At 39.2% G+C, this 23,259-nt stretch overlaps 5 protein-coding genes and 1 long non-coding RNA gene across 12 annotated transcripts; 2 read left to right on the forward strand and 4 right to left on the reverse strand.

Annotated features, from left to right (window-relative positions):
• The first annotated feature begins 650 nt into the window (after positions 1–650).
• LOC111777842 (septum-promoting GTP-binding protein 1-like) lies at positions 651–2,829 on the forward strand. The gene is made up of 6 exons (XM_023657564.1): positions 651–1,008; positions 1,080–1,200; positions 1,937–2,033; positions 2,121–2,160; positions 2,245–2,328; positions 2,540–2,829. Exons 1-6 carry the CDS (start codon positions 709–711, stop codon positions 2,702–2,704), a joined length of 807 nt encoding a protein of 268 aa, XP_023513332.1. The 5' UTR covers positions 651–708; the 3' UTR covers positions 2,705–2,829.
• A 147-nt stretch (positions 2,830–2,976) lies between these two features.
• On the reverse strand, positions 2,977–5,760 carry LOC111777843 (thioredoxin domain-containing protein 9 homolog). 3 transcript variants are annotated; one of them, XM_023657566.1, is made up of 6 exons: positions 5,604–5,760; positions 5,393–5,481; positions 5,017–5,292; positions 4,568–4,726; positions 4,283–4,478; positions 2,977–3,079 (listed from the first exon to the last, which is right to left on the reverse strand). In XM_023657566.1, exons 2-5 carry the CDS (start codon positions 5,414–5,416, stop codon positions 4,296–4,298), a joined length of 642 nt encoding a protein of 213 aa, XP_023513334.1. In that variant the 5' UTR covers positions 5,417–5,481; positions 5,604–5,760; the 3' UTR covers positions 2,977–3,079; positions 4,283–4,295. The 3 variants fall into 3 exon arrangements, with proteins under 3 accessions (XP_023513334.1, XP_023513335.1, XP_023513333.1); XM_023657567.1 differs by lacking the exon at positions 2,977–3,079 and having other exon boundaries at positions 3,999–4,478; positions 5,619–5,760; XM_023657565.1 differs by lacking the exon at positions 2,977–3,079 and having other exon boundaries at positions 3,999–4,478.
• Positions 5,761–7,014: 1,254 nt separating this feature from the next.
• LOC111777899 (homeobox-leucine zipper protein HDG2-like) lies at positions 7,015–11,948 on the reverse strand. 3 transcript variants are annotated; one of them, XM_023657634.1, is made up of 12 exons: positions 11,667–11,948; positions 11,290–11,456; positions 10,703–10,917; positions 10,500–10,617; positions 10,199–10,387; positions 9,656–10,099; positions 9,459–9,560; positions 9,179–9,379; positions 8,283–8,457; positions 7,929–8,200; positions 7,766–7,861; positions 7,015–7,692 (listed from the first exon to the last, which is right to left on the reverse strand). In XM_023657634.1, exons 2-12 carry the CDS (start codon positions 11,395–11,397, stop codon positions 7,345–7,347), a joined length of 2,268 nt encoding a protein of 755 aa, XP_023513402.1. In that variant the 5' UTR covers positions 11,398–11,456; positions 11,667–11,948; the 3' UTR covers positions 7,015–7,344. The 3 variants fall into 3 exon arrangements, with proteins under 3 accessions (XP_023513402.1, XP_023513401.1, XP_023513403.1); XM_023657633.1 differs by having other exon boundaries at positions 11,290–11,580; XM_023657635.1 differs by lacking the exon at positions 11,667–11,948 and having other exon boundaries at positions 10,703–10,979; positions 11,290–11,403.
• On the reverse strand, positions 8,536–9,168 carry LOC111777901. The gene is made up of 2 exons (XR_002812431.1): positions 8,802–9,168; positions 8,536–8,685 (listed from the first exon to the last, which is right to left on the reverse strand). It is a non-coding gene; the product is annotated as an uncharacterized LOC111777901 (long non-coding RNA).
• Positions 11,949–14,541: 2,593 nt separating the features above from the next.
• LOC111777137 (syntaxin-132-like) lies at positions 14,542–18,801 on the forward strand. Of its 3 annotated transcripts, none has more exons than XM_023656598.1 (13): positions 14,542–14,656; positions 15,155–15,254; positions 15,332–15,388; positions 15,463–15,511; positions 16,619–16,707; positions 16,791–16,864; positions 16,949–16,991; positions 17,067–17,127; positions 17,207–17,232; positions 17,320–17,397; positions 17,521–17,601; positions 18,135–18,200; positions 18,441–18,801. In XM_023656598.1, the coding sequence occupies exons 1-13, from the start codon at positions 14,592–14,594 to the stop codon at positions 18,600–18,602; spliced, it is 951 nt and encodes a 316-aa protein (XP_023512366.1). In that variant the 5' UTR covers positions 14,542–14,591; the 3' UTR covers positions 18,603–18,801. The 3 variants fall into 3 exon arrangements, with proteins under 3 accessions (XP_023512366.1, XP_023512368.1, XP_023512367.1); XM_023656600.1 differs by having other exon boundaries at positions 14,573–14,656; positions 15,141–15,254; XM_023656599.1 differs by lacking the exon at positions 14,542–14,656 and adding an exon at positions 14,714–14,924 and having other exon boundaries at positions 15,141–15,254; positions 18,441–18,602.
• On the reverse strand, positions 18,641–21,276 carry LOC111777136 (isocitrate lyase). Its single transcript, XM_023656597.1, has 3 exons — positions 20,745–21,276; positions 18,996–20,598; positions 18,641–18,918 (listed from the first exon to the last, which is right to left on the reverse strand). Exons 1-3 carry the CDS (start codon positions 20,772–20,774, stop codon positions 18,821–18,823), a joined length of 1,731 nt encoding a protein of 576 aa, XP_023512365.1. The 5' UTR covers positions 20,775–21,276; the 3' UTR covers positions 18,641–18,820.
• Between the last annotated feature and the right edge of the window lie 1,983 nt (positions 21,277–23,259).

Genomic DNA, 23,259 nt, shown 5'->3' on the forward strand with positions numbered 1-23,259 from the left:
TCTTTCTTTTGTCATACAAACTAAGATATCAAATTACAATTTTCTTTTTCGTCAAATTAATAAAAATATTTTTGTTTATAATTTATCTAAAAAATACCTTTAAACTTTTAAAAATGTCGAGAATATTCTAACTTTTAAAAAAATTAAAAAATATTCTTATGGTCGGTTTCGAAATAAAATTATTAATATTTTGAAAAAATAGTTATAAAATAAAATATAATTTAAAAGCTTAATGTTTGAATAAAATATATAAATGATCAATAGGAAAAAGAAAATGAAACAAAAATAACAGAAAACTTAAATATTGTAAAATTGGACAAAAATAATTAAAGAAATTCCACGTGTCAATGGTAGGATGATCAACGGTCTGAGGCAAAGGTTTGTTTACGTCAGCAGAATGAGATTTTGACACGTGGAATTTGTCATCAACATTTGAATCTCCCAATTCAATTTGGACATTTGGTTTTGTTACATTAAACCGGTAAACCGGCGATCCGACAAAGTCGTCACATTCATAGCTAAAATGTCGTTAAAATTTTAAAAATATATATTTAAAAAAGAAAAGGAAAAAATTAATATTCTAAAAATACCCTTCTTGGTTCTTCCTTGCTCTGCAATGAATACCGCCAACATTTCAGAATCCCATTTTCATGGCCGGGAGACCAATCCAATCTCTCACTCCAGGCCATCCATAACGTTTTCCCAACGATGCCTCAACCTTGCCGGAAACAGCCTCTCCGCCTAAGCGTTAAGCGGCAGACCGCTCTCAAGCGCCACGCCGGCCAATTTTTGGACTCGATTCTTGCTTGTTACAGCTCCACCAAGCCTAAGGCGTATCCTGCGGTGCCCGATGATGCCACTGCGGCTTCTACGGTTGTCGAGGATGCTGGGTTTGCGGCGGAGACTCTAACACCATCCGTGTGCCATGATCATGGCCTGGACAAAGATTTGGTGTCTTTGAAAATTAGCCTGTTGGGTGATAGCCAAATTGGAAAGACAAGTTTTCTGGTAAGCTTGATTTTGTTTTGTTGGCGTTTTGGTTGGTCTCTGAGTTTTGTTTTTTATTGTCTGTTTTGAAGGTTAAATATGTTGGGAATGAATTGGATGAAGGAAGGAGTGAGCAGACAGGATTGAATTTGATGGACAAAACACTTTTGGTTAGAGGAGCAAGAATTTCTTATAGCATTTGGGAAGTGGGAGGTAATTACACCTTCCAATCTTTCATCCTATCACTAAAATAAGTGCATGACTTTGATAACATGTTGTCGTGGTTTTGCTTTGGACTTTCCTCCAAAATGCCTCGTAGCAATGTATGTATTCTTACTTATAAACTCGTGATCAATTAGCTAATGTAGGACTCCCTCCCAACAATTCTCGACAAATTTTCTCTTTGGGTTTTTCCTTTCGGGATTCCCCTCACAGCTTTAAAACTTGTCTGCTAGGGGAAGGTTTTCAGTTTTGTTCTTCTCTCCCACCAATGTGGGACATCACAATCCACCCCCTTCGGAGCCCAGTGTCCTCGTTGGCACTCTTCTTTCGGAGCCCAGTGTCCTCGTTGGCACTCTTCCCTTTCTCTAATCGATGTGGGACCCCTGCCAAATCCACCCCGTTTGGAGCCAGTGTCCTTACTGGCACACCATCTCGTGTCTACCCTCTTTGGAGAACAGCCTCCTCGCTGGCACATAGTCCAGCGTCGGGCTCTCATGCCATTTGTAACAATCCAGGCCCATCACTATAAGCTCTCATGGCTTTGCTTTGAGAAGAAGCCCAAAAGGGAAAGCCAAAAGAGGACAATATCTGGTACCTGTGGATCTGGGCCGTTACACAAACAATTACCATTTCGACTAAATTAACCTAAACCCATCAGCTTAAATGATATTAGAACGTAGTTTTGTGTTCGAATTTGTGTAAGAACGTTACGAGGATGTGGATGCAGGTGATAAGAAATCTCAAGATTACATTCCAACGGCGTGTAAGGACTCTGTGGCAATTCTTTTTATGTTTGATCTAACAAGTAGGCGTACTCTAACCGGGTGAGGCTTGTTTCTGTTTTGATCTAATGACTTTGGTCTTCATGAATGGGAAGAATTAAACATAAGGGTTTTCCCTTTGGTTTGCAGCATTGTAAAGTGGTATAGACAAGCTCGAAAGTATAATCAGGTATAGTTTAGGACCCGTTTGATAACGGTTTTAGAACGAAGTTTTGAATTTCTTTTTGTCCGTTCAAAGCTCTTTTCTTTGCAGAGAGCGATTCCAGTGTTGGTAGGAACAAAGTTTGATGATTTCATCCAACTCCCCATTGATTTGCAATGGGCAATTGCAAACGAGGTAAGAATTGAAATCATGAGTGCTTCTTTCTTTGATCTAAGCGTAACAGCTCAAGCTCACCGCTAGTAGATACTGTTCTCTTTGAGTTTTCCCTTTCAGGCTTCCCCTCAAAGTTTTTAAAACTCGTCTCTTAAGGAGAGGCAAGAGCCTACGCCAACATCAATGGATGTAGGATCTCATAGAATGTCTCATGATTTCCTTGTTTTGACAGGCACGAGCTTACGCCAAGGCACTGAATGCTACATTGTTCTTCTCCAGTTCAACTTACAACATCAATGTCAATAAGATCTTTAAGTTCATCACAGCAAAGCTCTTCGACCTGCCATGGACGGTCGAGCGCAACTTAACAGTCGGAGAGCCTATAATTGATTTCTAGAGTCCGTCCACTCTACATAGCCAATCTGGTTCTCAAGAAACTCACCAAACCATCCTGCACAAGGATAAACTGTCAACATTGCTTGAACAACCGTGTCCGGTGTAGCGGAGAAAGGCAGTGGCGTCGAGCCCCCGTCTCCTCAAGTCGAAATGCATTTGCATTTTGGACTGCACCAAGGTTGTAGAAAAGCAATAAGACAATAAGAAAAGAACAAGCACACTTGGGTTACAGTTCATGGGAACCAGGTCAGGCATGTCATTGCAAAGGCAGCAGCTATTGAGTATTGAATCCCTTCAAGAAGTTTAGATCTTCTAACTCCATGAATATCTGTTTATCACGCTCAACATCTTCTCTTAGGCGAGAAAACTGAAGTGTCTGTCAAATTCAACAGCAGTTAGATGTCATTGCTTGATGTGATCAAATAATGTTTTGTCCTTAAGCTTTAGAAAGTCAGTCATGGTTAAAACTCAAGAAGTCTTCTTCAATCATAGCCCACCCTGTGGCTAGGCGAGTCGAGTCGTGTAAATCAAGAGAAAGCAATGAGGCTGCTATGGAAAATTATCTTTATTGGATGTATGAGAATAAGTACCCAACATTTATATCTACAAGTTACTAAGAGTGTTGATTTTTTTAAACTATTATGAAACAGTCATCTTGCTATGGTTTAATAGAGCCTCTTTTATCATTAACGATATTCATAATGCAAAGATAGAGCTTACGGTATCAAATAATTCAATCTCCATTCAGAATCGAAGTTCATTTGAAAGCATTACAGTAGCACCTCCAAGCGGTTAGAAAACGTCATTTCAAATAGGCCTTTGAAATACTATACATTGGAATCAAATCATGACATTGATAACAATAACTCGATCCTAAAACTTTACATATATATATGTATATATTACTCGAACCTAAAACTTTACATATATATGAACTACTTTTAACAATGTAATGAATATGTTCTAAACTTAAGACTTCACTTTTCCTATCAATTCTTTGATTCCACCAAGAAACAGGGAGAAAAGACAAACAAATCGCCTATTGGAATCGAAATCTTAGTTATTAATGAACGCTGCAAAACTTAAGGCCTTGTTTGATAACCATATCGATTTTAATGAGATCAACTCATTGACCTTACATGTTACATACTACAATCATATATCGTTCAATGATATTCGTTAAAATAAACTCGATCGAATGGCCAAGAAAATCTAGCTCTTTTTTCACGTCAAACTTTCGCCCGAAACTTGGAATATACAAGAACAACTTGGGGAGGGGGAGAGGGTTTGAAATCAGATCAAACACAAAAAATGCAACTGCTGGGTCCATAGGACTCCCCCACATGATTCAGTACACAAGATGATTTCATGTTTTTCTAGCCAAGAACTTAAGAGATACCCATTAAGTAAAAATTAGCATTCAAGGGGTGAGATACCCATTAAGTACACAAGATGATTTCATGTTTTTCTAGCCAAGAACTTTATCTTTCTAAAAAACAGCTACTGCAAGAACTTAAGAGATACCCATTAAGTAAAAATTTGCATTCAAGGGGTGAGATATGAACAGAACCTCGCAGACCTGAAATGTTAATTTATTCCGAATCTGATGAGTCTGATCTTGTGCTTTGCCGCACACTTCTCCTGGTTTGTGCATTAGATTTTGAAGCATTTATGGACGATTCACCATCATAGAAGATGACTTGACATTTTGCCAACCTCTCTTCCAATTCCTCTGTGCTGAACTCGTCAGTTCCACCAAGCTCATCAAATCCCACCTAATAGATTCACATGAGTGAGGAGAACTGTTAAAAGGACATGAATATATAATTCAGTAATCACTGATGTGTTATCATAAATGGCATACCACATAATCATCCACTTTTGCATTCTTGATAAGAGCAAGGGTTGGAAGAACAACGATCTTCAACTTCTCAGCCAGAAATGGACTTTTCTCGGCATTAATTTTGACAAAACGCGTCTCAATATGCTGCTTTGCCAAAATACCCAAGTGCTTGTCCATAACCTGTGATTCGTAAATGAACATGCATCGTTTCCCTTAAATGCAATAGATTGAAAACAATATGCACAAGAAAAAGAAACCAGAGGCATCAATAAAAATGAACTCATGTCTCATATTCCTGGCCATATTTGATCATTGCACTAACTGGTAGACATTGGAAAAACTAAAAAGATTGCAAGAACAATCCGTAAAAAATCACCGACTTGAACAATTAAGTGGGAAAAATATCCAATTGAGCACACTAATTCAAACGATAATTGATTAAGTAAGCTAACTGATAGAACCTAACCTACCTTACAGGGCCAATTGTCACGGTAAAAGTGGCAGACCACGCGATCACTAGCCTTGACAATGGAGAAGAAGTCCTTCTCGACGGGAATCTCAGAGTATTCGCCGTGGCCAAGAGAGATCCATCGACTACGCTTCTCCGCCATCTTCTTCATCTGCTGCAATCTCCGCTCCCTCAAAGCCTCCAAATCATCGAGGTCGAGACGATCTATAGCTGCAATTTCGTCATCGATCTTATCCTCCACGGCCTTCGCCACCGTCAGCACTTGCTTTTCCACTATCTGAACCAAAGAAAAAAAACGGAAAAAAAAAAATAATCAATCAATCATCTACAAACAACAACAGAAATAGCGTTTTACGTATAAAAGGCCGAGACAGTGCCTCTTGAACTATCGAATTCTCCATTTTCCACAAGCTGGAAGACAACCCCCTCGCAAAATGTTCCAACCGTTTCGAGAAGCAAAATCAACCTGTCGCAAAACCAAACACAATCAAATCGTCAGATTCGAAAGAAGAGATTTACACATCAAAAAACTGAATTCGATCAGAAAAAGAACAAAATCGGAGTATTCAAGATCGTAATGAACCATACAAGTTGCCTTGTTACCAGAATGTTGAGGAGAAAGAAGAATGGCCAAACGAACAGAAACAAATCAGTGGAAGAGAAGGAGAGGAGGACAGATCTGGAAGTGAAGAAGCCCCAGCCCTTCTGTATTGTACGAGTGAGGAGGATGAGGGTTTGTCCAACCGAACCGGTTCAATTCGGCCTAAGTAATTCCCCACGCCGAATTAGGAATTAAACCAACCGAGCCACCCAGTATGCCTCGGTCTGGTTCAGTATGGACCACTTAATCGAACCGTTATTTATTTAATTTAATGCAAACAAAAATTGTGTTTTTTTTTTTTATTTTTTTTTTTAAACTAATCACATTAATGTTTTTCTGTTAGAAGGGAGAGAAATTGATAAAAATAAATGCATAATTAATTTGCGAAATGAAAGAAGTATTTATCATTTATTGCAATCTAAAACGGCATCGTACGGAGTAATGAAAGGTAATTGAGTAATAAAGTGCACAAAAGCAAATAGAAAAGCGTTGAGTTATAAAGCATTAATGAATTTTTATTATATAATTTCCAAAAATAAAAATAAAAATAAAAATAAAAATAAAATCATACAATTAAAGAAACCCACCATGAATTGTCATACTTCAAACTTTATTATATCCATTTATGATTTATACTTCTTCAAATATAACCCTTTACTTTTTAAAAATGGTGTAATTATGGTTATAACTAACCGACCACCATCGTTATTGTCTAAACGAGCATAATTCAACCTTATTTGACATAATCTAAGTCTACTGCTAGCCGATATTGTTCATTTTAGCTTGTTACGCATAGTCGTCAGTCTCACAATTTTTTAAAGCGAGTCTATCAGGGAGAGGTTTTCATACCCTTATAACTGTTATTCATTCCCCTCTCTACCCGATGTGAGATTTCACAATCCACCTCCTTGGAGGCCTAGTGTCCTCGTTGGCACATCACCCTATGTTTGGCTCTAATACAATTTATAACAGCCCAAGCCCATTACTAGCAAATAGTGTCCGTTTTAGTCCGTTATGTATCATTGTCAACCTCACAGTATTTTAAACCCATTTTTATTAGGGAGAGATTTGGAGGCCCAATATCCTCGCTGGTACATCGCTCCATGTTTTGCTCTAATACAATGTATAATAGCCCAAGTTCATTGCTAGCAGATATTGTCCGTTTTATTCCGTTACGTATCATTGTCAGCCTTACGGTATTTTAAAACGCATCTATTAAGAAGAGATATTCACACACTTACAAGCAATGCTTCGTTCCTCCCTTCATCCAACGTGGGATCTCACACTTTTTTAGTTAAAGCTAGCAATTGAAATGTTCATCGTCCCACTTATTGCACTAAAAAAAAGAACTAAATGGACAAACCCGTGTTTCTTTATGACAAGTAGAGTACATGGATATAAACCTTAAATCTTCGATCTTGATCGTAAGAGAAATAATACACGTCAATCATCGTTCGAAACACAATAGGTAGTTAATAACAATATGCAAAGAAAATACAAGGTTTACTAAAGACAGTCCCTTTCCAAGGTTGTTTTTTGTTGTTGTTGTTTGTGGTTTCAGCTTTTACACTGTCCGAGGAAGTCAATGCCCGAACCCCTAAAACATGTTTTGTTTTGTTTTCTTTGGAGCAGGGTGCGCTCTTGACTTCTCCCAAACACTTAAATTAATTCCCTCATTCCATACTCTCTTCTAATATAACTAACAACCACAAAAGTTTCCACTTTTGGTCACGCAGCCTCACATGATAATGACGCTTTAATTCTCTCCACCGTACACGCAATCAGATTGTTAACCGTTGCAACTGACCCAAGTGACAGTTTGGCCGTTGGCACCGAATCCACCAGTATCTGAAATGCAACTGTCAGCAACGACCCACCGGAAACCCCCTCTCCACCGCCGCCATCAGGGAGAATGGCGAACCCTGAGGGGAGAAGCGCTACGTAGTCCGGATCTCCGCCGTTGAGGACGACGTTCATCGCTACTATGTCAACCGGGGCGTAGATGACGAACGACACTGTTGGGTCCGTGCAGCTTTCTTGCAGGATCAACATGTTGCTTTGGCTCGAATTCGTGCTCTACAAAAAGTTTGGGTTTTTTTAGAGTTATTAGTTACATTGTGGCAGTCTCGAAGTTGGTAGAATAACTTACGTTTACGCGTAAGAGAGAAACGCAATTGCCAGTGTCGCGGCCGTTGGCGATATGGGCCATTTCTTGAACGACTCCGCCATTGGAAAGAATGTCCCACTGTAAGAATTAGAAGCACTTAGTGTTCGATGTTTTTGAATTGATGAGTTACGGTAAATTTGAATACCTCGCTACGAGAATTTTCATCTCGGAGGAAATCGAAGATTGTTTTGGGCGGAACAGGAAGCCAGAAGGAAGTTGCAGCACTCAAGACAATACCCGGAGGTCTCCCGGGGTCGTCAATGCTCTTTCGGGTCATGACTCGAACGTCGTCGGCACCGGTACCGGACAGAGTAGTCCATGTGTGGGTTGTGGAGGCGCTCACTCCAGCGCAGAAGCTTATCACCATTCTCTCAGCTAACTTCAACATGCTCTTTCTTCCTTCTTGATTCGTTATAACTGAATTCAATTTCAAAATCCACCGTTAATGTAACGAATATTGTTGATATTATTATCATTTTGATCAGGAAAATATGATTACCTCCAACATCACCGGTGGAAATATTGGTGGCCATGGCACTGGCAAGCCGTTCACATTGGCGATCTAAGGTTGTAACCCACCGTTTGGCCCCAAAAGCTTGGCCGGAGCTCACCAGCTGCTTGTAAAGATTATGAACCCCTCTATCGTCCACCTCAACATGCTCGACCCATGTAACCTACCACAAAAAAAAAACACATAATTAGGAACCTGTGTTTTTGGTAAACAATCGCCTGGGCCTGGTCACTGCGATCCCTTTTGTGAGGAGGCACCCCTTCTCGCCCGGGCCTGGTCACTACGACCCCCTTTGTAAGGAGGCACCTCTTCTCTCGAAGTTACGGGACTATTTTGCAGAGTTCCTGAGAGAGAGTTGTCTCGTGCCCCTAGGTATTCTCTACCTACCCACCTGTGTCGGTTTCGGGTACAGGTACCCTTTTGTTGAAGGAGAGAGCGCTCCCTAAGTATTCTCTACCTACCCAGCTGTGTCAGTTTCAGGTACAGGTACCCTTTACTCTCGCCCACCTGTGTCGGTTTCGGGTACAGGTACCCTTTTGCTTTAGCGTCGTAGAGCCTGGTACTCGAACATTGGCTCGAGGTATTATCTCTACCCCTTCTTACCTTGAAAAAAGAGGACACCTTGCGTCCTTGAATCGATAACCATCTTTTGGCTAACCTAGCCTCCTCCGTCCCTCGGGACCAACAAGGGGTAGTATAAGAACCACGACTCTTTACTCTTTACACTAGTATGATATTGTCTACTTTAAGTACAAGCTCTCGTGACTTTATTTATAAATTCATGATCATTCTCTAAATTAGTTAACTGTACGACTCCCTCCAACAATCCTCAACATTAAATTTCCCTTCATTATTCTCCTAAAAAAACAAAAAAAAAAAATCACCTTTGAATAACCATTTGGCATTTCTTGGATCAAACAACCGGAAGGTCTTCTTCTACATCTAACTCCGGGGGTAGGGCGCACATCATCCAATGAAACGTCCACCACCGCCCATGTCCCGTCCCCATGCTGCTTGCAATATCGAACATAGTAGCTCTCCCGGGTCGGGACTAGTGGCGATGGAACTTGAAACTCGGACGTCATCTAGACAAGGTTAAAGTTTTTAAATTTAATAGTAATTTAATATAGCGGGTAAGTAATTAATTAATACTCTAATGCATACCACTTGTAGAGCTCCATTGTAATTTCCAGCAACTCCGGTGGATAATACTTCAAGCGTCATAGCTCTAGACACAATTCCAGAAAATAGAGTCGACCATTGATTCTATCATAATCATAATTAAGCCAAAATCATGTTAATAATCAATTAATTAATACGTTATTTAACAAAAATTCATAATTAATTAATTAATTAATTACCACGTCCATGAGAATCTCCACGAGGTTAATGTGGTTCATGATGACAACGGCAGATTCACGAGAGGCTTCACATTTAAACCCTGCAGGCTTAGGGCCAATGCCTCGAGGAAACGTTCTCAAGTACTCATCTTCATTGAGCACATGGGTCGAACCATCCAGGCTAGTCATCCACAATGGCTCACCCATCTGAGCCATTCTAGTCAGCTCTTCCATGGCTGCAACTGCAAGCTCGATGATCATGGGCTTATCGGCCTCGATCGGCCCGCTGATTGATCGGATCAGGTCACCAGGGGAGGCATGGATGTCTCCTCCAAGGCCGGGTTGTGGTCCGAAGTTGCCCATTCCCAGCTCTAGTGGTCGAGATGGAACCGGTGGAGAAAGTAGAGGGTAGTTCACTACTGGCTTGCCTATGTACTTCGCAGCAATGGCTGAAATGCGATCGATCTAGAAGGCAATCAGCCAAAATATGTAAAGGGTTAACGTTATTTTTTTTAAAGAGGCGAAATTTTCAAAAACTAAATAGTTGACATAAAATTAAATTACCTCTTCGCGAAGACGGGCGTTTTCGAGTCTAAGATGATGTTCGTCAAAAGACATTTCACCAATGGCAGTAGGGCCGCCGCAATTGGGACATGAGGCATTGCTAAGGGCTTCTCTATATCTCATGTTATCGGCTCGAAGCTTCTCATTTTCTGTTCGAAGTTGGGTGTTCTCATGCCGCTCGTGTTGATTCTGCGTTTCGAAAGGCAGCTCAAATGTCTCAACCAAACCAAACCAAACACGTTTAAGGTAACAAAAAACAAGGGTGTCTTTTGGGAGCTTTGGTTTTGTTGTTTTTAGTTACCTTCATTTGAGTGCGTTTGTTTTGGAACCAAAACTTAACTTGTAAAGGCTCCAAGTTCAATTCCCTGCTTAATTCCTTCCTTTGTTTGTCATCAGGGTGAGGACACTCCTTGAAGAATCTATACCCCAAACAAAAACAAAACAATAATAATCTAAAACCAATTCGAACATAGCTCAGTAACAACTAAACTTAATGAGACTTACGCTTCCATTTCTTGGATCTGATGTTGAGTATGACGATGATACCGCTTCTTTTTAGGACGAGGATCTTGGTCATCACCAGATACAAGTTCGTGGTTGTTATCGCTATCCGATTTCGTGGCACTATCGAAGTCATCGTCCCGGATTCGAGCAAGATCGCTTTTAGAAGTGTTTTGAGGCATGTCTAAGGGGAGGAGCTGACCGTCCATCATGCTTGACTGGAACATTTTCTACAGATCTTTAAGATTCCGTAGTAGAGAAGAGCTTATGGTTTTTCAATCTAACAACACCAATACAATTAGGTTCAATTTCCATCCCATAAACTAATCCGACAAAAATGTTTTTTTTTTTTTTTTTTCCTCCCAAGTTCTTGGAATATCGCCTAAAATCAAAAGGGGTTTTTTTTTTCTTTTTTCCCCTCTCTTTTTCTCTCCACCAATTAAGATTTTCACAGTTACCAAAAAGAACATAAATTTTCTTTTATAAAGTCAAATATTAAAAAAAAAAAGGTTTTTTTTTTTTAATAGAAAAAGGGTATGAAAATCTCTCAAGATTTAAACACAAAAATAAAAAATAAAAAAAATACAAACCTGAGAAAGAACAAGGCCAGAAGTAGAGACAAATCCACCAACATTATTCCCATTTCTTCCAATCATCGACGGCATGTTTCTCGCCGGTGTCATAATTCCGGCGGGCATATTGAACACAAGCAGCTCCTTGTAATCTTAAACTTCTCTTTCTCTCTCTAAAAAATAGCCTATAAATTAGGTGGAGATTAGGACAGAACCCAGAATCCGACAGGAAAACCAGATGAGATTTTCATAAACAACCACGAAGATCTCAGACAATATCCCAAAATGCTCTCTCTTTCTCTCTCCTATCTGCACCCAAAAAAAAAAAAAAAAAAAAAANACTTTGATGAAAAAATTGAACTTTTTTTTAGTCAAAATCATTTTTAAAAGCTTACCCAAGTGAAAGGGCTTCAGATCTGATCTGGGTTTTGCTGCGTTTGGAAGATGAACATGTCCAAAGTTGTGGGAGCGTGAAAAAGAGGAAAAAGATTGGATTTTTAGGCGACAGAAACAGGGTTTAGGGTTTGTGGAGGAAGAAGATGATTTGCAGAAGAAGAAGAAGAAAGGGCGAAGGGAAGTGATGGAGGAAGGAGAGTGAGAAGAGAAGAGGAGTTATTGCAGAGCGTATAGAGAGGATGGTATTGCATTTAATGGAGAGCGAAAGAGGTGTAATTGTAGAGAGAGAAAGTTTGTAGATTAATTTCAGTCCTTATGAGAGTGTGTATATGGTAGAACAACGAATGACGGCTACCAAACCCTTTTCCCATATATCACATTATTAATCTTATTCATCCACTCGTTCTTCGTTCTTCGTTCATTATGATAAAAAATATGTCTTAATCAGTTGAGTTATACTCGTTCAAGATTAATGTAAATGAGTTTAGGTATACATAAACCAAGCTTATGTATTATTAAGTATGAAGATAACTATACACAAATTATGTTAATTTCATTGATTAGACACTAATTTATTTGTATAATGATAAGATTGATGCTAAAAATAGTTTAGTTAGGTTAATTATGAACTTCATTTAAAGATTAATTTTATCCATTGCAAAAACTTTGTTTAACGATTCTTTGAATGGTTTTGATTTAAAAGATGTTATCAGTACAATACCTTCGTTGTTAAGTTATATATTTATGTTGGTTTGGTGTAATTTGGTTAACGTGTCTATTTCAGATCTTTGTGAAATCGTACTCTAATTTTTGTGAAACGTTGTATCTATATGTGATTCTCGAGATCTCACGTTTTTTTTTTTTATTTGATCTTATCAGATAATGTATTAAATGTGAATTGTCGTAAATGGACAACAAAATTATCGATTAACATGAAAAAGTAGTATTACGATTACATTTCGAACACAATATCATGTAAACTTTTTATTTTCCTTTTTTTTTTTTCCAATAAATGTAATTTTTCAACTGAAAATATAAATTAAAAAAAAATGTGTAGTTTAGAAACGTAAGATTAAGGATTGAAGTGGGTATTAAATGTGAGATAAATAGAATTAATTAAGGGGATGAATTTAGAAGATATTGGCTGTGGTAATAAATATTTTGGTGGAATAAATGAAGCTCAAAAACATCAAATCTTTAAATAATTATTTCTATGTGGAAAAAAGAATTATCCCATTATTATTATTCACGGTAAAAAATGTTTGTAGATAATTTATGAAGCGTTAATAGACAGTTTTCGTCTATATATTTATAAGGGTAAAAAGTATTAATGTGTATTTTTAAAATTTTATAGGTATTTTTTAAACAATTACTAAAGATAAATGATATTTTTCTACGAAGAAACTCACGTTTTTCATTCAAAACTGACGGTAATGATATTTTTTAGACTTCAGGGTATTTGTAACATCCAAAGTCCACTGCCAGCAGATATTGTTCGTTTTGACTTTTACGTGTCGTCGTCAGTCTCACGATTGTAAAACGCGTCTAATAGAGAGAGATTTTCACACTCTTACTTGGAGTGATTCGTTCTCTTCTCCAACCGATGTAAGATTCGCAATCCACCTCCCTTAAGGGTCGAGCTGATAAGGGACTTAAGCCGTGGGTGGCATGAGCTCTTGTGAGTATTTAATGACTCTGAGCAACGGGGTGTGCATGCCAAACCCTATTTATTTCCTTCATGCACTCTTCACTCTCCCCCTCCACCTTCCTCTCTCTTTTGAACAAACAAACAACATTAAACACCTATCATTTTTAAAAAATATGCAACTCAAAATTCATATATATATATATTATTAGTTGGGTAAGACGAGAAACTTTGAACTTACGATCTTACGTGAATCTTAAAATGGCTTAATATGTGACGTTATACATTCGCATCATATGATACAGAAAATCGACATGAACGAGAACAATACTATATTCAATAAGCGTAAACTTTCGTACACTTTTCACTTCCAATTTCGAGCACAGACCTAATCCCACATCACATACTTCGAAAAATGTATCGTGAGACGACAATGGTGTGAATTATTTGATTAATTAAGTAATTAATTGATTATGGTCCAATATTTATTCACAAAATCATCGTCCATTCCATTCAGAAATTTATTATATTTCAGTAATTAACACATTTCCTCGTACTTCAGCCTCACCCACTTCTATTTATTCATTATTCCATTCCTATTTTTTCCTTATTTAATTTCAATTTATTTCACGTACATTATTTTATTTATTTATTTATTTAAAAATTAAATTATACCAAATATATACAATACAATCGGAAGTCATGTGATCTCACTTACAAATTATAGTAACCTCATAAATTGACGTGATAACTGGATTGGGCCCGGGTCGGGTCGGGTCGGGGGAATATGAAGAAGAGTCATTGAAATGGGTCTTATTCGCATGAGCTGGCATGTGCCTGACGGTAAAGGCAAGTTGCTTTCACCCATAAGCCGATAACTCAAAAGTAAAATCTCGACTTTAACCGCACCAAGTTTCTTAATGCACCGCGGTGAAATTATAAGTAAAAACAGTAGTTTATTGGGCCAAATAAAGCCCATTTACCAGAGAATATAGGCCCATTGGAGGCCGAATGATCAGAACTCGGCCCATTGTTTAATCATCATAAAATTTAAAAATTAAAGACACTATTTTTAATATTTACTTATTAATGATTCCTCACATATAAACTCACCGTCCTTTCTTAAATTAGTCGATGTGGGACTTTTATCATCAAACAAGTTTAACCTGCGAGAAAAACGAGATATAAACGATAAAATCTAAGAACAGAAAGGTCCGGTGTGGGTTTGGTGTGGGTTTGGTGTGGGTTTTAACGTGAAACGGCAGCTTCAAGCCTTCAAATGCATCGAGGAGAATTTAAAATCGCAGAACAAAAACGAAGAGAGCTCATAAAATACTCCGAAAGGTATAAATGGATTGACTTCGTAATTTTAATGTAACCGCTTTGTTTTCTGCTGTGTCCGTTTCTTGCCATCTTTGGTTCTAACTCTTTTCTACGGCCGGCTGCCCTGGTTTGCCCAACATGGTAGAAACGTAATACATTTTAAATTTTGTAACCCAAAACCCATTATTCCTCCATTTCCTCTGCCCTGCCCTTTCTTCACTTCCTTGTTTTTTACTCTTTTTTCTTGTCTGGGGCTGTGATTTTGATCCAGATGAACGATTTGCTCACGGTAATTTCTGTTTTGGTTTCTGGGTTTTCTGTAATTTGTTTCTTGTGTTCTTGTTCCATGAGAATTTAGTACTTTTGGAGAAATTAATGAATGATAGCTCATGTCTTGTTGTGTCTGGAAATTTGACAAATAATCCCCAAATGGTTTCATTTGTTTCATTTGTTTCATTTCATGAAATTGATTGTAACTTATTGTATATCATGTTGTTTATCTAAGGACTCGTTTGTTAGCAATGGCAAAGGCGAGGTATCGAGAGATATCGATATCGAGAAGGGAACACCAGTTGTGCTTAGCAATTCTGACATGGGAATGGAGGCCTTCAATAAGCAGGTGTAACCATGGACACTCTTTTGTTGTATATCATGTTTGTTCTTTTATTTATAGTCATTCTCCTTGTTTGAATTTAGATACAAGAGGTTGAGGTACAAGTAGATAAGCTTTCTGGGCTTCTTATCAAACTCAAGGTGTGTAAGAGTCCTTTTGAGTTGGATTAATAAGTCTTTGAATTTAGGAGGATTGATTATGAACTTGTTTATAGGATGCTAATGAGGAATCAAAGGCTGCTACAAAAGCATCACAGATGAAAGGTAAGTATGTCTCCTTGTTTTATGTTGAGTAGCATACAGAAAAAGTTTGGTTCAGCTCAAGCCTACCGCTAGTAGATATTGTTCGCTTTCACTTGTTATGTATCGACGTCAGTCTCATGGTTTTAAAATGTGTTTACTAGAGAGAGGTTTTCACACCCTTTTAAGGAATGGTTCGTTCCCCACTCCGACCGATGTGGAATCTCACAATCCACCCCCCTTGGGAGGGAGCCTAGCATCCTTGCTGGCACATCGCTCGGTGCTTGGCTTTGATACCATTTGTAACAGTCCAAATCCACCGCTAACAGATATTGTTCGCTTTGACTCGTTATGTATCGACGTTAGTCTCACAGTTTTAAAATACGTTTACTAGGGAGAGGTTTTCACACCTTTTTAAGGAATGGTTCATTCCCCACTCCCACCGACGTGGGATCTCATAATCCACCCCCTTGGAGCCCAGTGTTCTCGCTGACGTATCACTCGGTGCCTGGCTCTGACCATTTGTAGCAGCTGAAGCCCACCGTTAGCAGATATTGTCCGTTTTGGCCTGTTACGTATCGGTGTTAGTCTCACGATTTTAAAATGTGTCTATTAGGGAGAGGTTTTCACACCCTTATAAAGACTATTTCGTTCCCCTCTCCAATCGATATGGGATCTCACAATCCACCCACTTGGAGGTCCAATGTCCTCGCCGACACATCGCTTAGTGTCTGGCTCTTATACCATTTGTAACAGCCCAAGCCCACCACATGCAGATACTGTCCCTTTTGATCTATTATATATCACTGTCAGCCTCACGGTTATAAAACGCATCTTTGTTCCCCTCTCCAACCAATGTAGAATCACCCAATCCACCCCTTTGGGGGCCTAGCGTTCTCGTTGACACATCGCTTGGCTTTGATACCATTTGTAACAGCCCAAGCTCACTGCTAGCCTGTTACTTATCACCATCAGCCTCACAGTCTTAAAACATAGGGAGAGGTTTCCCCACTCTTATAAGAAATTCTTCGTTCCCCCCTCCAACCGACATGGGATCTCACATCCCTCCAGACAATTTCCTTAAATTATGAATACTTGTTCTTATTGCTCTAAGTGTTCTTGTCATTTCAGCTATCAAGAAGCGTATGGAAAAGGATATCGATGAAGTGGGAAAAATAGCTCGCAATGTCAAAGGGAAGCTGGAAGCTCTAAATAAAGATGTAACACTAGACTTGCTCGAAGATTTTCCAGTTCTCAATTATTTGATGAACAGTTGCATACTAATCACTTCTCTTCTCTCCAGAACTTGACCAATAGGCAGAAGCCTGGGTGCCAAAAGGGAACAGCCATTGACAGAGCAAGAATGAACATGACAAAGTCTGCTACCCACAACATCTTACTCTTAATGCTTTTCTTGGATTAATAATGTTCCTCATAGTTGAATTAATCTTTGAATGACAGTTCCTTAACAAAAAAGTTCAAGGATTTGATGATAGAATTTCAGGTATTCTGAACTCTCCTTGTTATTATTTGATATGATTCTTTACCTTCACCTCTCAATCCTCGTATCACGTTTCAGGCCCTTCGTCAAAGAATTCAAGACGAGTACCGTGAAGTCGTGGAACGACGAGTGATTACAGGTTCAAATTTCTTGTTCATGATTGATTGTGTGTAGATATGTCATGGTTATCCTTTTCTAATATGAACTTTATCGTGTAGTTACCGGTACCCGACCAGATGAGACGGTAAGCTGAACTTTCAAGTCTAGACTTGAAGTTTAAGAACGAACCGAAAATTTGTTGTGCTGACCAGATTTTTAATGACTATATTAGATGATTGATGAACTTATAGAAACTGGAAATAGTGAACAAATATTCCAGAATGCATTTGAACATATGGGACGAGGAATGGTACGTTCTTGAGTACAGTTTCTTACGTTTATTGTTCACTAGAAAGTATATCTTCGAACTGCATCCCTGTTTGTTTGATTAACTGTGGCTATTCATGATTTTATGATCTGTACATTGATGCAGGTTATCAGTACTGTGGAAGAAATTCAGGAGCGACATGATGCGGTTAAAGAAATTGAGAAAAGGCTCTCAGAATTGCATCAGGTATACCTTTTGTAACGGCCCAAGCCCACCGCTAGCAGGTTTTTAAAACGCGTCTGCTAGAGAGAAGTTTCCACACCCTTATAAAGAATGTTTTGTTCCCTTCTCCAACCAACGTGGGACCTCACAATCCACCCCCTTCAGGGTTCAGTGTCCTTGCTGACACTCGTTCCCATCTCCGATCAATGTGGGACCCCCCAATCTACTCCTTTCAGAGCCTAGTGTCTTTGCTGGCACACCGCCTCGTGTCCACCCCCCTTGGGGCTCAGCCTCCGTGTCCATCGTCCAATGTTTGACTTTGATACCATTTGTAACGGCCCAAGCCCACCGCTAGCAGATATTGTCTCTTTCTAAACTTTCTCTTTTGGGTTTCCCCTCGAAGTTTTTAAAACACCTCTACTAGGGAGAGGTTTCCAGACCCTTATAGAAAATATGATTCGTTCTCCTCTCCAACCGATGTGGAATCTCACACATTTACTCGGGAGTTACAATATTGGTTTCTCAACAGTGTTATGTGTCTCTCTTTTATTGGTCAGGTTTACCTTGACATGGCAGTTTTAGTGGAAGCCCAGAGTGAAATTCTGGACAACATAGAAAACCAGGTTGGTCCTACTTCTTGGTATGCATACTTAGTTTTCGTCGTTCGATCACGTTCGAGGATGATTTCGCTTCAAAATGCAAAGAATCCACTCGAAAAGGGATCTGCGTTACCGTTGTTATTCTTCTGTTCGTAATTGCTATTATAGTTTGTTTGTGTGATCCAACCATGTCTGATGTTCTTTTTTGTGCATAGTACTGCCAAGTCCTAAGTTGATTAAGCTGAATTTGTTGCATCAACGTAGGTAACGAACGCAGTCGACCACGTTCGAACAGGAACCGATGCACTCCATACAGCAAAAGGTTTGCAAAAGAAATCAAGAAAATGCATGATGATCGCCATCATATTGCTGCTGGTTATAGCACTCATAATAGTCCTCTCAGTGCTGAAGCCATGGAAGAAGTAACCGATGGAAATGATACCCAACATATGAACTCAGTTTCATGGTTGATATCTTCCATATCTTTATAGATACCCATCAAACACAAAATACAATACAATGAACATTGCAAAATGCTGATTCTTGAAATTCAAACACATTGAAAAAACCAAACTGAAAGTGGTTGATTCTTGAAATTCAAATATTGAAATTATTATTGTTCTTAGAGCTTGCTTCCTTTCCTCTTACATTCTCGACTTCGCCACGACCACGCTCCCTTCTTCTCCCAAGTTCCCCGCTCCCGCCCTTGTCCACGACTCCTTGAACTGCTCCTCCGTCACCCCTGCAAATCAAAATTCAAAACGATTATCACTTGTTTTTAAACACTTTCACAGTGTCGATCGCTTGGACTTTGCTTGCCTTTTCCCATGGCAGCGGTCGACGATATCCCGCCTTGAACCGTCTTCAGATACCGATCATAGTAGTTAGCTCCGGACCATTTCTGATGAGCCAGTGTGTCCACTCCGTTGTTCCTTTCTTCTCTTTGGATTCTCTCCACATAAGCCAACATTCCCCTTCGCGCGTAGTCTCTCGCAAATGTGTCGATCACCAACGCATCGGCGTGGAAACCCGCCAGCGTTATGAACTGCCAGCAGAAACCCAGCCTCGCAATCGTAGGGATGAACTCCTCCATTTGTTTATCGCTCATTCCCGATGCGTCCCAGTTGAAAGATGGTGATAGATTATAAGCCAACATTATTTCTGGGTGCACCGATTTCACCCCTTTTGCGAAAGTGGTGCACTCCACCAAATCAGGGCTCGACGTTTCCATCCAGATTAGGTCCGCGTGTGGCGCGAAAGCCCAACCGCGAACGATTGCCGCCATTACCGAACCTTTGAACCTGTAAAACCCTTCTCTGGTTCTGGGCAAGTCCCAGTCCCAGAAGAGATTCTTCAGCCCTAATTTCTCTGCGATTTCCCGACCTTGTTCGTTCGATATGCATTTCTCGTAGCTGGAATGGTTCATCCATTCATCCAATTTCCTCCTCTTTTCACTATCTGTTCCGTTCGAATTCATGATCGCGTCGGTTACGCATTCTGAAAATGTCTTCAATTGTGCCATGGAAATCCATTGATCTTCCAGCGCTTGAAGCTCCGCCCCTGTTTTCCCTGCCGCCATGGCTTCCGCCAAAACCCCAGCCAAGCTCTTCCCTCGCAAATTAGGGTTCGTCGCACCCAAAATAAATTGATGATCTCTACTATCAACATTCGTTTGAATCAAAGTCGCCGCAACCGCGTCGGTTCGAGCCACGAGAACTGTCTCAACCCCCATTACGTCGAACTGCAATCGAGCCGCTACGAGCCGATTGATGTGCTCACTAACCGCCACCAGGACTTTCCCAGCCATATGACCGCATTTTTTCGTCACAGAGGACTGATCCTCAATGTGAACACCGGCGGCACCGCGCTCCACAAATAGTTTGCAGAGTTTCACCGTGGCGGTGGTGCCGCCGAAGCCGGTGTCGCCGTCGGCGATAATCGGTTTGAGATAGTCAACATAAGGGGTTTTGGCTCGTTCCTCTCGGCTCATACTCATCCTCGCTTCCCTCTGTTTCCGGTCATGGTACTGTTGAGCGAAGAACAAATGCTCAACCTTGTTCGGAACAGTGTCGTATGGGTAATCGGCGAGGTCCGGACCTGGTTCATTGGTGGAGGTATGGGTTGAGGAGCACTGCCAGCCGGAGACATAAATGCTGTCCAAATGCTTAGCCATCATCGTCACTTGAACAGGGTCTAGAGCTCCGAATGTTCTCGACGCTGTGCTGTTGGCTTGGTGGGTTTTCAGCGTTCGCCATAGCTTTTTAGCTAAATCATTTGAGGCGTAGCTTTGTCTCAGGCTGCCGCGTAGTGACACCACGTCTTTTGCCGTGTACGGCCGTCGTGTTAGCTTGAACCTCTCAGAATTCCACCATGCCTGCACCTCTGCAACTTCCGCTTCGAATCTTCCTTCTTCTTCCATTATCTGTTTCATCAAGAAATTTCAACTATTAGTTACTATTCTTCTCTGATGAATTACAACAATTGGGAGGTAAATTAACAGCAAATTTCTTCTGGGTTTCGCGTTTTGATGAATTAAAACATCCCAAAACAGGGGATGTTCAAACAAACCATTGAAGGAACAGAGAAGGAGGTAGCCATTGCTAGAACTTGGTTCTTCTTTCTCGACAACAACAAAGCTCAGCTCAGCTTAGCTCAGCACAGCTCAATGCAGAAGGTTTCATCCATGGCCTTATATTTATAATGGGGAAGAACAAAAAGGGCGAGCTGAGATGGGTAAAAGTGAATTAATTATCGTTTTAGATAAGAAGAGAAGGCTACAGAAACCAAGAACATTCATCCATCGTGTTCTGCTGTATATGGTAAATTCGAAGGAAAATACATTTTGATTTTGGCTTCAATTTTTTCTCTTGGTTCTTATCTACAGAGATTGATGGAAACTTGTCCGTTGTGAGGTGCATTTGCAGAGCACGCAAAGGAAACCCATCCCTCTCTGCCTCCATACTTATCTCTGTCATCATCTTCATCTTCTTCAATCTTTGTTAATTGTTCTTAGGGCTTTTGTTAATCTGATATCTGTTCATGTATCAATTTTCAGTGGGAATGGTTAAATTCACCCGTTGTTGACGTATGTAGGTCAAAATTGGCGTCTGATGATGAAACTCAGAACGGTTCATCGGAACTTCCAACTTCCATACCCAGAGATGATGTCTAATACCCGACGTGTCGAATCCATTTGTTGACACGACTTATGATGGACGGACGTGCGATGTGTCGTAATGAGAATGGAAAAGGGTAACCGATTTATTTTTCTAATAATATAGTTTCTGCATGCATTTGAGGCTACACTTTCTGGATGGTTTTAGCATATAATTTAGTTAAATTATATTTGTTGATGATAATTAAAGTAATTAATGTTATTGTATAAGATTATAATGTATTTTTGGAGTGTAGAAATTATTCTAAAATTCATTTAATTTTGAGGATAAAACTGATGACAGCCGGTTGAGTAAGGAAATGAATGAAATGATCCGTAGGGGTTGAAGGGATTGAAACCAGGTGTCAACCATGACCTGGACTTCTATCCATTAAATTTGGGAGATATTATCTATATTATCTACTTTAAGTGTTATGTATCGTTGTCAGCTTCACGATTTTCACATTTCTACACCTTCTTGGAGGCTTAATGTGTTCTCGCTAGCACATAGCTCGGTGTCTGGCTCTGTCCAACATGCCCTCGCTAGCATAGAGCATGGTGTCTGGCATTGATACCATTTGTAACATTCAAAATTTATCGCTAACAAATATTCTCTGGTTGGTGACGGGGGTGGTGGCTGCCTCGGGAGGCGTGAGAATGAAATTGGGTTATCTTCGGAGGGTGGAAAATGGGCCCAAGAGGACCCATTGAATAGCGACCTTGGGCATCCCATTAGATTGGGTTCCCTTTTTAGCACTTCGAGGTATTTCTCAAAAGCCTTCTATATTTTCTGTTATTTATTTATTTATTTGTACCCGAATTAACAATTAAGAAAAAGAAAAAAAATAACAATATGTTTATTTTGGTCTTATTCTCTCAATTTTAATGGCATAAATTATTTTTTTTTAAGAACATGATGCATTTCACCCATACCCAAAAATGATACATACATCATCTATTTAATCCCATCAATTGTATTATTGAATTCAACAAACATACATATACTTCAACAATCACGTCATCCAAGGATATCAATTATTATAACTTTTAAACTCAACCAGAAGAGTTGTGTGTGTCTCGTAGTGATCCTAGTATTTTTTGTGACATAGTCATGTTATTTATTTCTCGCTCTTTAAAAGTGAAAACTATTATCATAAACTAACACGAGTATCAACCAACTGTTGTGATATAGAGCATAATGCCTAGATCTGATAGAGATATATTTGAAAGATATTTCGTAAAAATATGATAGAGATATATATGGTAGATATTTAAAGATTTGATAGAGATATATTTGTTAGATTATATCTCTAGTTTAAATATTTGGGAGATATGTTTAGTAAATTGAAACCATATATATACTAATTACCCGGTGTCTCTCTCTTGTTGTACATCAATAATAAAACATTGAGCTAATATTCCTCCTGTATTTTCTCTCTCCTAGTATTTGTATTCATTCTAATGAGTGTGCCAATATTCCTCCTGTATTTTCTCTCTCCTGTTTTTTGTGTTTATCGTGATCGAGTGTGCATTGTTGAGCGATCCTAACTATTGGTATCAGAGCTAACAACTGGTATTGATCCTAAAACCAACATGTTTTGTAAAGAGACTATGAAGAAACTAAAATTATATTTTAAAATGTATATAAATCAAAATTGACGTTTTGAAATTACATTAATTAAAATGAAGAAAAATTTAAAATATAGAGACCATATTTAAATCACATTTTAATATCATCTGCTATCAATAAAATTATTTATTTTATAAAATTTTAATTTTATATTTAATAAATTTTAATTTTAATTCAAATTGGAAAATTTTGAGCATAGACCATTTGAGGTAATCAAACCCGAAATTAAACCGGAATCTGAAGCATTGAATCGAGCTGCGCAGACCGATTCGGAGTAATGTGAAGGTGGGAGACTCGAC

Source organism: Cucurbita pepo, chromosome LG16, assembly GCF_002806865.2.
Source record: "Cucurbita pepo subsp. pepo cultivar mu-cu-16 chromosome LG16, ASM280686v2, whole genome shotgun sequence".
Classification (NCBI taxonomy): Eukaryota; Viridiplantae; Streptophyta; class Magnoliopsida; order Cucurbitales; family Cucurbitaceae; genus Cucurbita; species Cucurbita pepo.

Excerpts from the sequence above, each read along its gene's own strand:
- LOC111777842 (XM_023657564.1), top strand. The coding sequence starts at position 709 with ATGCCTCAACCTTGCCGGAAACAGCCTCTCCGCCTAAGCGTTAAGCGG. Across the intron at positions 1,009-1,079 it reads TTGGAAAGACAAGTTTTCTG|GTTAAATATGTTGGGAATGA; the intron begins GTAAGCTTGATT and ends TCTGTTTTGAAG. Across the intron at positions 1,201-1,936 it reads TAGCATTTGGGAAGTGGGAG|GTGATAAGAAATCTCAAGAT; the intron begins GTAATTACACCT and ends ATGTGGATGCAG.
- LOC111777843 (XM_023657566.1), bottom strand. The coding sequence starts at position 5,416 with ATGGAGAATTCGATAGTTCAAGAG. Across the intron at positions 4,727-5,016 it reads GTGACAATTGGCCCTGTAAG|GTTATGGACAAGCACTTGGG; the intron begins GTAGGTTAGGTT and ends TACGAATCACAG. Across the intron at positions 4,479-4,567 it reads CAAAAGTGGATGATTATGTG|GTGGGATTTGATGAGCTTGG; the intron begins GTATGCCATTTA and ends TGAATCTATTAG.
- LOC111777899 (XM_023657634.1), bottom strand. The coding sequence starts at position 11,397 with ATGCCCGCCGGAATTATGACACCGGCGAGAAACATGCCGTCGATGATT. Across the intron at positions 8,201-8,282 it reads TTCCACCGGTGATGTTGGAG|TTATAACGAATCAAGAAGGA; the intron begins GTAATCATATTT and ends AATTGAATTCAG. Across the intron at positions 7,693-7,765 it reads TTTCTCTCTTACGCGTAAAC|AGCACGAATTCGAGCCAAAG; the intron begins GTAAGTTATTCT and ends AACTTTTTGTAG.
- LOC111777137 (XM_023656598.1), top strand. The coding sequence starts at position 14,592 with ATGCATCGAGGAGAATTTAAAATCGCAGAACAAAAACGAAGAGAGCTC. Across the intron at positions 17,602-18,134 it reads GGCTCTCAGAATTGCATCAG|GTTTACCTTGACATGGCAGT; the intron begins GTATACCTTTTG and ends TTTATTGGTCAG. Across the intron at positions 18,201-18,440 it reads TGGACAACATAGAAAACCAG|GTAACGAACGCAGTCGACCA; the intron begins GTTGGTCCTACT and ends GCATCAACGTAG.
- LOC111777136 (XM_023656597.1), bottom strand. The coding sequence starts at position 20,774 with ATGGCTACCTCCTTCTCTGTTCCTTCAATG. Across the intron at positions 20,599-20,744 it reads CCTTCTCTGTTCCTTCAATG|ATAATGGAAGAAGAAGGAAG; the intron begins GTTTGTTTGAAC and ends TTGATGAAACAG. Across the intron at positions 18,919-18,995 it reads GACCGCTGCCATGGGAAAAG|GGGTGACGGAGGAGCAGTTC; the intron begins GCAAGCAAAGTC and ends TTTGATTTGCAG.